Source organism: Primulina tabacum, chromosome 18, assembly GCF_025594145.1.
Source record: "Primulina tabacum isolate GXHZ01 chromosome 18, ASM2559414v2, whole genome shotgun sequence".
Lineage (NCBI taxonomy): Eukaryota > Viridiplantae > Streptophyta > Magnoliopsida > Lamiales > Gesneriaceae > Primulina > Primulina tabacum.
Genome location: NC_134567.1, coordinates 21,083,151 through 21,096,672, shown reverse-complemented (window position 1 = coordinate 21,096,672; position 13,522 = coordinate 21,083,151). Strand labels below are relative to the sequence as shown.

At 39.4% G+C, this 13,522-nt stretch overlaps 2 protein-coding genes across 4 annotated transcripts; both read left to right on the top strand.

Moving 5' to 3' along the window:
- The first annotated feature begins 1,169 nt into the window (after window positions 1-1,169).
- Window positions 1,170-4,818, top strand: LOC142532737 (putative arabinosyltransferase ARAD1). 2 transcript variants are annotated; one of them, XM_075639158.1, is made up of 9 exons: window positions 1,170-1,774; window positions 1,969-2,142; window positions 2,785-2,942; window positions 3,030-3,171; window positions 3,340-3,455; window positions 3,545-3,683; window positions 3,956-4,066; window positions 4,193-4,261; window positions 4,554-4,818. In XM_075639158.1, exons 1-9 carry the CDS (start codon window positions 1,265-1,267, stop codon window positions 4,683-4,685), a joined length of 1,551 nt encoding a protein of 516 aa, XP_075495273.1. In that variant the 5' UTR covers window positions 1,170-1,264; the 3' UTR covers window positions 4,686-4,818. The 2 variants fall into 2 exon arrangements, with proteins under 2 accessions (XP_075495273.1, XP_075495274.1); XM_075639159.1 differs by lacking the exon at window positions 1,969-2,142.
- A 65-nt stretch (window positions 4,819-4,883) lies between these two features.
- On the top strand, window positions 4,884-6,605 carry LOC142532740 (uncharacterized). 2 transcript variants are annotated; one of them, XM_075639161.1, is made up of 2 exons: window positions 4,884-4,992; window positions 5,831-6,605. In XM_075639161.1, the coding sequence occupies exons 1-2, from the start codon at window positions 4,990-4,992 to the stop codon at window positions 6,533-6,535; spliced, it is 708 nt and encodes a 235-aa protein (XP_075495276.1). In that variant the 5' UTR covers window positions 4,884-4,989; the 3' UTR covers window positions 6,536-6,605. The 2 variants fall into 2 exon arrangements, with proteins under 2 accessions (XP_075495276.1, XP_075495277.1); XM_075639162.1 differs by lacking the exon at window positions 4,884-4,992 and adding an exon at window positions 5,013-5,028 and having other exon boundaries at window positions 5,161-6,601.
- Window positions 6,606-13,522: the final 6,917 nt, after the last annotated feature.

Genomic DNA, 13,522 nt, shown 5'->3' with positions numbered 1-13,522 from the left:
GTGAATAAAGTTCTATCCAAAAAATTGCTTTGAACTCGTCTTTTGAGTTTGAAAGTGTCAAATCTTCTCGAAATATCTATTCGGTTTGTTGTGTGAATAAACGTTGCAACTAGAGAATTTGGACTTCAAAACAGGAGAACTCAACAGATTTTGTGATTCGTACATACTGCAACACACACAATTGTGACTTGACTGGAATGCGTAAAAAGCATCGACAAACCAGCTCATTTGTCATTTGTGATATGTTGGTAGAGAACTTTCAAGGATAACAGAAAACACCTCAACCAAAATCTATTATGACAATGATGCGGAATAAGAGGGTTGTCATTACCTATTACAAAGCCTTGAAAGACAAACAACTTGCTCATGATATCTTCAGAGATGATCCTGAAAGAAGTTTTGGTCTTCTACCTTCATATTTGAAAATGGTCGAGAGAAGGAACTCTGATAATATAATAGATTTAGTAGTAGATGAGCATAATAGATTCAAGTATTTGTTTTTATTATATGGCGCATGTGTAAGAGGATATAAATGGATGAGAAAAGTCTTATCTATTGATGGTACATGGTTGAAAGGAAAGTACGACGGTACTTTACTTGTGGCCTCAGCACAAGATGAAGATTTTCATCAATATCCTTTGGCTTGGGATGTTGTTGATGTAGAATCCATTGCTTCACACAAGCTCTAAGAGCTCGACCCAGGAGCTTGATCCGAGCTAGCTCGACCCAGGGCCTGGGTCACATCTAGATCCAATCTCTTGGGTCGAGAATCGACCCAGTAAAATTCAAAATAAAAAATTGGTTACTTACCAATACATGATTCTCTTGTACGATTTGTCGTATTTGTCGCATAGGAATATCTTGTAGACTCATTGTTAGCCAAAAATCAATATAATGGAGGTTTGAGAAGAAGATGTTTTGTGTAAAGATTGAGAATGAATGGACTGAAATGTGGATTGGGTTGAGTTGGGTCGCGTGAGTTTTATTTTTAATTAAATTATAATTTTTATTATATATAAAATTAAAATAAATAATTAAATACACTAATGAAAAAAATTAGTTTTTAAATATTTTTTTAAAAAAAAGATAAAAAAATAAATTATTTTCACTCATTTTTATTTAATAAACCTTTCCATCCGTCCGGTTTTCCTCATTTTCCCCAATTTACTCCCTCTCCACTAAAATTCCCAAGTTTCTTTAGAATTCAGGTGAACATATGAGAATGACGATGACGGCGGTGTCCCATTGATTCAACCCCCGGGAAATGGCCGGTAGACACCACTCCGCCTCCACCCCCGCCTCTGCATCCGGCGGAATCAAATCCCGTCGATCTCCATTTCTCTACTTCTTGATCTCTCTGCTTTTTCTCTCCCTCCTCCTCTACATCTTCACCTCCTCGTCATCCCCATCCTCCACGCTCTCACACGACACGGTCTACGTCGCTCCAAACCCTAACGCCGACTATTCATTTGTTTCCTCACTTCAAAAGTTCCTAGCTAACGTGAAATCCTCTACGGCTCCCGATGACACTGTTAGTGGCAATGTCACAGAGCAGCAAGTCAAGATTTTTGATGATTTGATTGCGCTTAACGAGGAAAAAAGGCTCTGTGGAGGTGAAAATTGGTTCTATCCGTTGTCTCCGCCTCTCAAGGTTTACGTCTACGATATGCCCTCCAAATTCACCTACGATTTACTCCGGTTGTTTCAAAGTACTTACAAAGAGACTACTACTGTCACTTCTAATGGCAGTCCCGTCCATCGATTGATCGAGCAAGTGAGTACACTTCATTTTATATAGCTGCAAAAAGCTGGGGATGTGTGTAAGAAATACTAACATTCGAAAAAAAATATATCTTTATTAGTTTAATTTCCTCTCTGTTGCTCCGAATGTGAACAAGTATTTTTGTTCTCTCTTGTTTGCTGTATGCTGTGTTAGTGTCTTTTTTGATGATTTGTTTGTTGCCGTAGCATTCTGTTGATTACTGGTTGTGGGCCGATTTGATAGCGCCGGAGTCGGAAAGATTATTGAAGAATGTCGTGAGAGTTCATAAACATGAGGAGGCTGATTTGTTCTACATTCCGTTCTTCACGACGATTAGCTTTTTCTTGCTTGAGAAGCAAGAGTGCAAGGCACTTTACAGGGTGTGAGTGTGTTTCCTAATGTCTCGTTCTTTAGATTTTTGTTAGATTTACATGGTCATGAAGCATGCTGGAGCTCTTTGGATGGTTTGTTATTTTAGGCGTTTTCATTGGTTTGTACCTGTCATTGATCATGAACTACCAAAAAAAGCTTTCTATAATGAGATTCATTTCTGGGATGAAATTTAGTGAACTCATTTTCATTACCATGTTGTGATACATTTGTTTTTTGTCAACTCCCCTGTGATGGGTAGAGTCAATAATGGCTGCTTGCTCTGGCTTCTTATATTGAGGCCACATTGAAGCCACCGTATGACTTTAGCTCTGTGGAAGAAGTTATAAGATTCTGGATTATCAAAATTTTCAGTTGTTATTGCATGTGATAATAACAAAAGTTAGTCCACCAGGTGTCGAAATTTTTTCTTAATTATATGTATCATGAATCTAACAATTATAAATGCCTTTGTACAATGTGGATGTGAAATGGGTTGAGTTAAGGGGTCTGAGAAAGATTTTTGCCTTTTCCATGTGACTTTCTGTATTAGCATCTCAGGTACAGATCAAGACTGTTATCAGAATAAGTGATTAACGTATAGCAGTTGTGTTATCATCTAGAAAATTTAATTAATCAATTTGTCTGTGTAGGAAGCTCTGAAGTGGGTAACAGAACAACCAGCTTGGAAGAGATCTGAGGGTAGAGATCACATCCTTCCAGTTCATCATCCCTGGTCATTTAAATCTGTTCGAAAGTTTATGAAGAATGCAATCTGGCTCCTTCCTGATATGGATTCAACAGGAAATTGGTGATAATATGCCTGAAGCTCTTCATTGTCCCAAATATGTTATGTCGATTTGCGGGTGTATTTATGTGACTGTTTCTGGCATTGCAGGTATAAACCAGGACAAGTTTACCTTGAGAAAGACGTGATACTTCCATATGTTCCCAATGTTGATGTGTGTGATTCAAAATGTTTGTCAGATGCAAAGAGAACAATACTTCTGTTTTTTCGTGGGAGGCTGAAAAGAAATGCTGTGAGCGCTGTTTTACCATCCTCACTAGTGACTTTTTCGAGTTGTCTGGGTCTTCGTATTGGGAGCCTGTCGACGAAATATAAAGGCTTGTTGATGGGGAGACATACATGAGGGGTTTAGCAAGGAATATTTTGTTGAACTAAGTGTTGTTTCTTATTTTGATTCCAGGGTGGGAAAATTCGTGCTAAACTTGTAACAGAACTCACTGGCGCTAATGATGTGATCATAGAGGAGGGCACTGCAGGAGAGGTGGGGAAAGCTGCAGCTCAGATTGGCATGCAGAAGTATAATTTAGTTCTATGATACAATTGCTTTGTCATTATGCCTGCAAAACTGAATTATCTGATCTATGCTTTTTCTTCCTATTGACCAGGTCTACCTTTTGCCTTAATCCAGCAGGTGACACTCCTTCATCTGCTAGGTTGTTTGATGCAATTGTCAGTGGGTGCATCCCTGTTATTGTTAGCGATGAACTGGAGCTTCCCTTTGAAGGAATTCTTGACTATCGCAAGGTATATACCTTTTTTATGGAGGTCTGACTGTACAAGTTATTAACTCTCTCACCTGTGCGTTTTGCTGTCAAAGTTTAGAATTGAGTTGGCATTTGTTTTCAACACATTTTATGCATTCACTAGGTAATTTGAGAAAGTTGTTTACAGGGTATTTTGTAAGATATAAAGTTAATTCCGTGGGGATAAACAGTGTATAACATGTGATTCTGATCAGTGATAAAATACAGTTATTAGCTTTTTGTTTGATAGTGAAGCTGATGTTTCTGTGACAGATAGCTGTATTTGTTGATTCTAGCGATGTGATGCAGCCTGGATGGCTCTTATCCATTTTAAGAAGCATTCCTCCCACACAAATTAGAGAGATGCAAATGAATCTAGCTAAGGTATGTGCCTGTGCATTTCATGAATCACACACTGTCTGTGAATCTTGTCTTAACTTCGTGTAATCTTAACCTAATTCATTAGAATTATTATGTACCCTTTTATATATTATTTTTTATTTATTTCAGCACTCGAAGCATTTTTTATATTCCCATCCTGCGTTGCCAATGGGTCCGGAAGACTTGGTTTGGAGAATGGTTTGTTCCTCTATCATTGATTTCCATAAATATAGCTCCAGTTTGCATATAATGTTGTTTTCGATCTGTACTTCAGTTCTTAATTGCCCTGGTGAAAAAATTAGGATAATGAAATAGAAAAACACTGTCTTGCTGCTGAAGCTGTACAAATGTTGAACAATATAGAACAGTGACTCCAAATGTTTTATCTTCTTTTCTGAAAATTTGTCCACATCGAGTGAACTTGTAGCACTTTTTTGAATTCACTCACTTGAAGTGTATCGTTCATCTAAGATATTATCCTTTTGCACAGATTGCAGGAAAGTTGCTAAACATAAAGCTTCATGTGCGAAGATCCCAACGTGTAGTGAAAGGATCTAGAAGCCTATGTACTTGTGACTGCAGGCATCCTAATATTACTAGTAGCACGATCCCTTTCTCCTAGTCATTACAGATACTTCCTGAAATTTCTAATTTTCATTTTTATTTTTGCTTTTTGCTTTTTGTTTTGCTTTTTGCTTATCCCTGATACTAGCTTCCTGTTTTATGTTATTGTTTGTTGCCCCTGTGCCATTTCACTTGTTACTTCTGAACTAGAATATTATACCTCATTCTTTTTGGATAGATTTGTCATGAATGAATTCTTTCACTTTTTAGAAAGTTCGAGGCGCTCTAAGGCTTATAAGTAGTGTAACATTCAAGCACAAGATGCAAGGTGGGGCGCAAACTGTATCGAAGTGCCGTAAATAATGGTATGTGCACACTCTATTGAAGTGCCGTAAATAATGGTATCACATATAATGTTATATCTAGTTTACGAATTATTAAAGAACAATAAAATAAAATTCATTAGTATATAGATGAAAATAGATGTTCATTATCTTGCATTTCATTGCTGATTTACTATTTTCACATTGAAGACGTTTAAAAGTGGCCTTGAACTGTAAAGCACACCAAGACCTAGACTTTATGGTCAATGCTCGAGCATCATTAACGGACTGCCATACCTTGTGTCAGAGCGACAATCTTGAGCCTTGGACCTTGGTGTATGCCTTTTATTTTTGTGACTAAACAATGCAATATATAGAAATATAGTTTCTATTTCGACAGTTTTAGGTTCAAACGGTGATAGGAATGGTCCCTCTATGCTAGGAAAACGACAACAATCTAACATTATCAACGTAGTTAACAAAGCAGTCCAGACAGTTTGGCACTCTTCACTTCACATTGTCACCACATGGGTTAATTATTTGTGTTGGTGTTAGTGTTGGTGTTGCTTTTGGTGCAAAGAGATTTTGGGTTTGGTGGTTGTGTGCAAAGGGATTTTTGATTTGGTGGTTCCCAAAGGAAGTGTGATAAATTTCAACCCACCAGAAACTCCTATTGCATTGTATTCATGCAAGAGGGATGAGCATTGTAAGCAAGTTGTTACAGCAGCAAGAATGCATGTTCAAGCTAATTTTAGTGGTCACGTAATATAATTATCATCATCTATAACAAAGCCAAATATTACCAAGTCTCCAATCTTTAACAATAATCTATCAACCCCAATAAAGTAAGTGACGCTCCATTTCTTCGTGGTAACGACAGACTCCGTCTACGATGTTGCTTGTTCAAGTTATACTGTTATCCATCTCATCTATATCAGCGGCGGCAACAAATCTTCCTTCAAGAAACCAAGATATTGTTGTAGCAATAGAAGAGATGCAGAAAGCCAATTACTTCACTTTTGTCACCCTCATTAACATGGCCCCTCCCGACCTATTTCAGTCCAACATCACTTTCTTGATGCCTAACGATCGGATCTTGTCGAGAACCAATATACCTGAAACCTCCCTTGTTGATCTATTGCTCCGTCAATCCATCCCGTCGCCTCTGCTTTTCGAGCACCTCGAGCATTTCCCAACTGGCTCCATGATCCCAACGTCGAGGCCCGGTTATGTTTTCAAGGTCAATAATGATGGGAGGGAGCGGTTTTATCTCAACAATGTGAGAATCATTAGTCCTAACGTATGCACCAAAGGGTCTTCAATAAGATGCCATGGTGTAGATGGAGTGGTGCAGCCTACTTCGCTATCCCCTCAGTCGAGTACACAACCGGTACTCTCTTGCCCGAATAGCACGGGTCATCCGGTGGTCTCAGCCCCTCCATTTCCGGTCGCGACGGTAGCCGCACCACCGCCATCTGCTCCTACATCAAGTTCTCCTAAGACATGCAATGCTACAAGTTCTGTTGATTTGTTAATTACATTGCTGATGTTTATGGTGGAAACATGGTTGTTTTGTAGAGTTTAATTATTAGTATAGGATATTGATGACTCCACAATTAACAAAATGAATATTATGATCCTAATTTAATCGCAACTGTATATCAACTTTTAATTTCCCAAATGATTCAGGTGAGTGCAAAAAAAAAAATGAAACTACAAATAATTCTTTACCTCAAAGTTAAATTTGTCTTGGTTCAGACCCATCTTTAATAAGCTTGTCTCAAAATGACGTCTACTAATAGTGACAGGGGATTAGGACAAATGCACTTGGAACACAAGGACAAGACACATTTAAGATAATGCTTATCCAAGTGAAATTCATGATTAAAAAAAGTCAAAATATCATGCATAAGTATATTGTGACATGTTATTATGGATTTATATTTGTGAGATGATTTGATCAGATCTATATCTAAAATAAAAAATAATATTTTTCGATTTAAAAGTAATATTTTTTTAATGGATCGAGTTAGATAGAAGATCTGTCTTACAAAATTGATCCATAAGTCGATCTCATATGAATTTTTGTAAAATGTCAAAGGTACTTTCTATTTGTGCATTGTAGTTTGTAGGCATTTTTTTAAAAATATTATAAATTAATAAAATCATTATAAAAATGTTGCAAATTGAAAACTTTTATAAAACTGGTATATTCTGTTATTCACTGCACCGAATTCAGAATTATTTAAAAAAAATTTTAAAAAATAAAATAAGAAGAAAGTCACGGATTCATTGAATCCGTGATAGTCTGCCACGGATTCTGAATCCGTGGCACCCAACCCGTGCCCCCCTCTCCTTTATTTATTTGCACCCTCCCATTTTCCATTCGGTATCATTCTCCCATTTTCCCTTCGGTATTCGGTATCATTCGGCGATTTATAAACCTTCCCATTCTTGCCGATGTCATTCGGTATTTTCATTCGGCGATTTGTTGGTTGTCGTCGGCATTTCAATTTGTTAGGTCATCGGTGACATATTCTTCCGTCTTCGGTATTTTTATTTGCGCAACATCAATATTTCCGTTTGTTGGTAATAATTCTCATCGGTTTGTTATGCTCATAATTTTTTTTTGTTATCGAGACTTGTCAAGTATTATTTTATTTTATTATTTTTGAATTAATATTGTTTATGTTGTATTTTTTGTAAGAATGTTTAATAATGACATGTTATTATATTGTTCGTTGATTAACAATTTATTTCATACAAACAAATATTAAGAGGTAACATTATTATTTTTGTTCATTGTATCGTGGCTAAAGGTCATGTAGGAAAGAAGGCACAATGGTTTTATGGAATTGAAGAAATCATACACACTTTTCACAAAGACAATTGTATCCAACTAACAATAACATCTTCAATCTCATTGTAACATTCAAGAGCATTTTTTTCTTCTTCGTTGCTCTTATTTTCCTTCTCATTCCACATTTTCATTTTCTCTTCTTTTTTTTTTTCATTTTTTTCCTTCCTTTTTTCTTTTGCATAAAAAGTTTTTGAGACAACGACTTTGAGCCTTAATCACTCGATCACAACAATTTGCACTTTCTTGGCTCAAAATGATGCTAAATGCGAAAAGTTTTTATGATTATCCAATTCAAGGTTCAAATAGAGGAATAACCAACAAAAGGGATTTATCATGGCTTGTAATGTGGTTATTTTTCAACAAATAGGCTCAGGCTCGAACTTGGCTGAAAAGGCCCTCGAACTTCTTGCTTGAAAATTTGCGGAAAATTAAAAATTTTCTTTTTAAAAGAACTTAAGTGGCCTCATTCATAAAATTACTGGTGAATCAAGTTCAATATTTCAAAATATTGCAGCGGAAGAAAATAAAGTTTGCCAAAAATCACAATTTAAAAATATCCAACGACTGACAAGATGTCTGCGGAATAAAATAACAACTGCTGCTCTAAGGTCCTCGGGTGCCACTACTGCCGACCCAAGCTGTCTCACTGGTCCCCGCCCTCGGCCCTGGCCTCATCAGTACCTACAACAATCAAGTCTAGTGAGCCTAAAGACTCAGCATGCATATATCGCAGGTAACGAGTAAAAATCTGAATTAAAATATGCATGAGTTAACATATCCTGTCCTGAGGCATGCTGAAAATAATCTGTACTGAGCAATTATAATACGTGCATAACTGAACTGATAATCACAGAAAAAAAAATGTTTGCTCCTTGGAGCCTGTACTGAAATAACTGATAAAATTTTCTGTTGAGATTATGTTTTACGCCTGTGGCCCCGCACTAAGCTGAACTGATCGGTAACTGGCTACCGGGGAGGCTGAAACTGAACTGAGCTGGCCGGTCACTGGCGACCGGGTGGTACCATACTGAACTGATCGGTCACTGGCGACCGTATAAAATAACACTCCCACATAGTGAATGAACCACAAGCCATATCGCATAAATCTCAAAAATAATCATTTTCTGTTTTAATGCACGTAAAATAATTAACTGGCATAATGAACATGTCCCGTAATTTTACCAACTGGATTGGATTGGATCGTCCCCAGGCTCGCTGCAACCTAACTGTGCTATGAAAAATATGCAACAGCTTAAACTTGACCAACTATGCAATTTACGTTCAAAAGATGCGACTATGACGCCTAATGACTTCGTATTTAGTCATGACTCCGAACCAACCTGAACCGACACCGAACCGACGTATAGTCATGATTAAAATACGCTGAAAAATCATAAAATAATGCTCCTAAAATGATCCGAATGACGAACGGTCGAAAGCATGACCTTCCTAACTCAATGAGGCATTGTCCAGTCCAAGGCCATGGGCTAAAAGCCAACCAAGAACTCGAACGAGCCACCGAACCGACACAGCAACTTGTTGTAATTTTCCAGCAACTATACAATCGTGTAACTTGTGTTGTTTTCGAGACTACCGGCCATTGGGGCGTGAAACACTGACCAGAGACTCTTACCAACATCCCAAGGAATGATTCGAACCATGGCTAAGGGCCTTAGGCCAGCCACAATCCGCATTACACCATAACTCAACCGAAACTCCAACCGAGAACCAACGTGCATGCGTTTGTAGTGTTTTGCTTAGATCGATGTCTTGCGTCGTTCCAGTGGCCATTTGATTGACCATGGCACGATCTAGACATATAGGGGCATGGTATGAACCGTGGCTAAGGGCCATAGGCCAACCAAGATCCATACCAAGCAACCAAAAACCGAAAACATATGCTGAACCAATGAAGAAGCCGAATGGGGAAGGGGCTGTTCTTGTTGATTTGATTAAAACCGATGCACCATGGACCAAGCCACCAAAAGGGCGACTTATTCACGTCTTAGACATGCTAGGGGAGTGATCTAACCATGGCTAAGAGCCCTTAGGGCAGCCAAGATCAGATTAAACCCTCATGACAGGAAACTGAAATTTTCGAACTCAAAAAGGGACACAAATGGTGTTGCTGTCATTTCTTTTGCTTTCCAGCGAGCATGGGGTGAAACCGATGGACAAATGTGGTTCTAATGCATCCTATTACATGTATATAAGTCGCCTTGGGAGCCTGGAGTCGAACCAATCACCTGAAACTCACAAACCAAGAAAAACTTGAAGCTTGCCAAGGAAAATCGAAAATTCTGCATGTGTTGTTTCAAAATGTTTTGACATGTATCTCGGTTTTTGCTTGATAAAACATGATCATATACTGAAAAATAATTGATAATATGACTTGATTGAGGTTTGAAAGAAATCTAGACATGCCTGGTTTCGTTTCGAAAGAAAACGAACGAAACGATGACGACGCGGCACGGAGGAGGTGGAGCGCTTCTCTTGTTTTCTTTACTCTCGATTTTTCTCCCTTGCTTCCTACTGAATTCCCACGGTTTTTCTACTGAAATATTCTCTGAATTTCGTGAATGAGGGAGGGGGAATGATGGTTAGGAGAGTGAGGGGGAGATCCAATAATAAAGGGGTTCAATGTATGACCAAGTCTCCCTCTTTTTTTTTGAATTTTGAATGGTTGTTTGATATCAAGTCTATGTTGGGTGTTTCTAGAATGGTGATGGCCGATTTTTACATGCTAGACTAGGATAGGATAATGCTAATTAGATCATTAAATGGTGCTAGAAAGATCAAAGAATTATCTTCCTAATTAAATACAAGAAAGGGTCAAAAGGTTGATGAGTTGGAAATTAAATTGTCTAGCAACAATGGGGGCCGAAAATTGCAATAAAATGAAGGGGAAATATTGTTATCTAGTCAACTAATAATCCTTGAAAGCCTTACTAATCCTTTAAATAATTTAGTGAGCTAACCCCTTAATTAAGTAACTTAAATGAGTTCATTTCTTAATCACCTCAAATAATTAAATTAAATCCTCAAACATCCCTTTCTAACTTAAATGAACTTAGTTGCTAGCTAAATTAACTTCTGGAAATATTTCTCGAATCTTAAATTCTATCTCAAAACTCCAACTCCAGTCCGGCCTCACTGAAATAACTGAAATGCTAAAAATCAAACTACTGAACTGAAATAATGAATAATTAACTTCAAATAAATGCATTTAAAATAATCATGCAATGAAGTCAATTAAATTTAAAAAATCTAGAATTATGCATGGCTTATACGTAAACTGATTTACGGGTTCTACAATCCTTCCCCCCTTAAAATAAATTTCGTCCTCGAAATTAGAACTCACTGAATAACTCGGGGTAACGCTCCCTCATCTCTGACTCAGACTCCCACGTAGCTTCCTCCTCAGAATGGTTAAGCCATTTGACTTTGACTCGCTTAACCAGCTTGTTCCGAAGCTTCTTCTCCTGCCGGTCTAGGATCTGCACTGGTCTCTCCTCATAAGACAAGTTCGGAGTAAGCTGCAACGGCTCGAAATTCAGCACATGCGAAGGATTTGCCATATACTTCCTTAGCATGGAGACGTGGAACACATTGTGTACTCCGGCCAGATTCGGCGGAAGAGCAACACGATAAGCTAGCGTCCCAACTCTGTCAAGGATCTCAAACGGTCCAATGAATCTCGGACTGAGCTTCCCTTTCTTGCCAAACCTCATGACACCCTTCATAGGTGCCACTTTCACAAAGACATGATCGCCCACTGCAAACTCTAAGTCTCTCCTCCGCTGATCGGCATAACTCTTCTGTCGGCTCTGAGCAGTCCTCATCCTATCACGGATCTTGGCTACTACCTCTGCTGCCTGCTGAACAATCTCTGGACCCAACTCTGCTCTCTCTCCTACTTCATCCCAATGAACAGGAGATCTGCACTTGCGGCCATACAATGCTTCATACGGAGCCATACCAATAGAAGACTGGAAGCTGTTGTTGTAGGTGAACTCAACCAGTGGCAAGTTCGACTCCCAACTCCCTGAGAAATCGATGACGCAAGCGCGAAGAAGATCCTCCAAAATCTGAATAACTCGCTCCGACTGTCCATCTGTCTGCGGATGGAAAGCTGTGCTAAACAGCAATTTCGTAGCCAAAGTCGAATGCAAACTCTTCCAAAATGAGGAAGTGAATCTGGGATCTCTGTCGGATACGATCGAAACTGGAATACCATGGAGTCGGACTATCTCTCGGATATACAACTCTGCATACTGAACCATGGTGAAAGTCGTCTTAATAGGCAAGAAATGCACTGATTTGGTAAGACGATCTACAATCACCCAAATAGCATTCGATCCCCTGGCTGACTTCGGAATCCGGTCACAAAATCCATGGTAATGTTTTCCCACTTCCACTCGGGAATAGGAAGAGGCTTGAGCAAACCTGCTGGTCTCTGATGCTCGGCCTTCACTAACTGGCAAGTCAGACACTCGGACACAAACCGTCTGATGTCCTTCTTCATACCGGGCCACCAATACAATAGCTGCAGATCTTTGTACATCTTCGTACTCCCAGGGTGAATGGAGTACGGGGGCGTATGGGCCTCTGATAAGATGTCTGCTCGGATAGAATCACTGCTAGGAACCCATATCCTATCTCGGTATCTCACAATACCGTCGCTGACTGAATACAAAACACTGCCCTTGGCTTCATCTCTCTTCTTCCACTGTGCCAACTGCTCATCTGCGGCCTGACCACTGCGAATACGGTCCAAAAGGGAAGACTGAATGGTCAAGGTAGATAGACGAGGAACTCTACCTCGAGGGTAAGTCTCAAGATCAAACCTCTGCATCTCAATCTGAAGAGGTTTCTGAATCGTCAAATGAGCCATCACTGCGACTTTTCTGCTCAAAGCATCCGCAACTACATTAGCTTTACCCGGGTGGTAGCTAATGTCACAATCGTAATCTTTCACAAGCTCCAACCAACGCCTCTGACGCATGTTCAGCTCCTTCTGCGTAAAGAAATACTTGAGGCTCTTGTGGTCGGTAAAGATCTGACACTTCTCTCCATACAGATAGTGCCTCCAAATCTTCAAGGCAAAAAATACGGCCGCTGACTCCAGATCATGGGTAGGGTAATTCTTCTCGTGGATTTTCAGCTGTCGAGAAGCATACGCTATCACTCTCCCATGCTGCATCAGAACTGCACCTAAACCAAGCTTCGAAGCATCGGTATAAAGGACAAACTCACCGGATCCTGACGATACAGCCAAAACGGGTGCTGAGATAAGAGCTTGCTTCAAAGTATCGAAGCTCTTCTGACACTCCTCGCTCCACACAAACTTCACATTTTTCTTGGTCAGTGCTGTGAGTGGAACGGCAATGGATGAGAATCCCTGAATGAACTTCCTGTAATATCCTGCTAGCCCAAGAAAACTGCGGATCTCGGATGCATTCTGAGGCACAACCCAATCTCTGACTGCTGCAACTTTTGCTGGGTCTACCTCAATACCAGTGCTGGATACAATGTGGCCTAAGAACGCCACCTTCTCTAACCAGAATTCGCATTTACTGAACTTTGCGAACAATTTGTGCTTCTGCAATGTCTGCAACACTGTGGTCAGATGTCTGCTGTGCTCCTCCCGACTCTTGGAGTAGACGAGAATGTCATCTATGAACACTATCACAAACTGGTCGAGGTATGGCT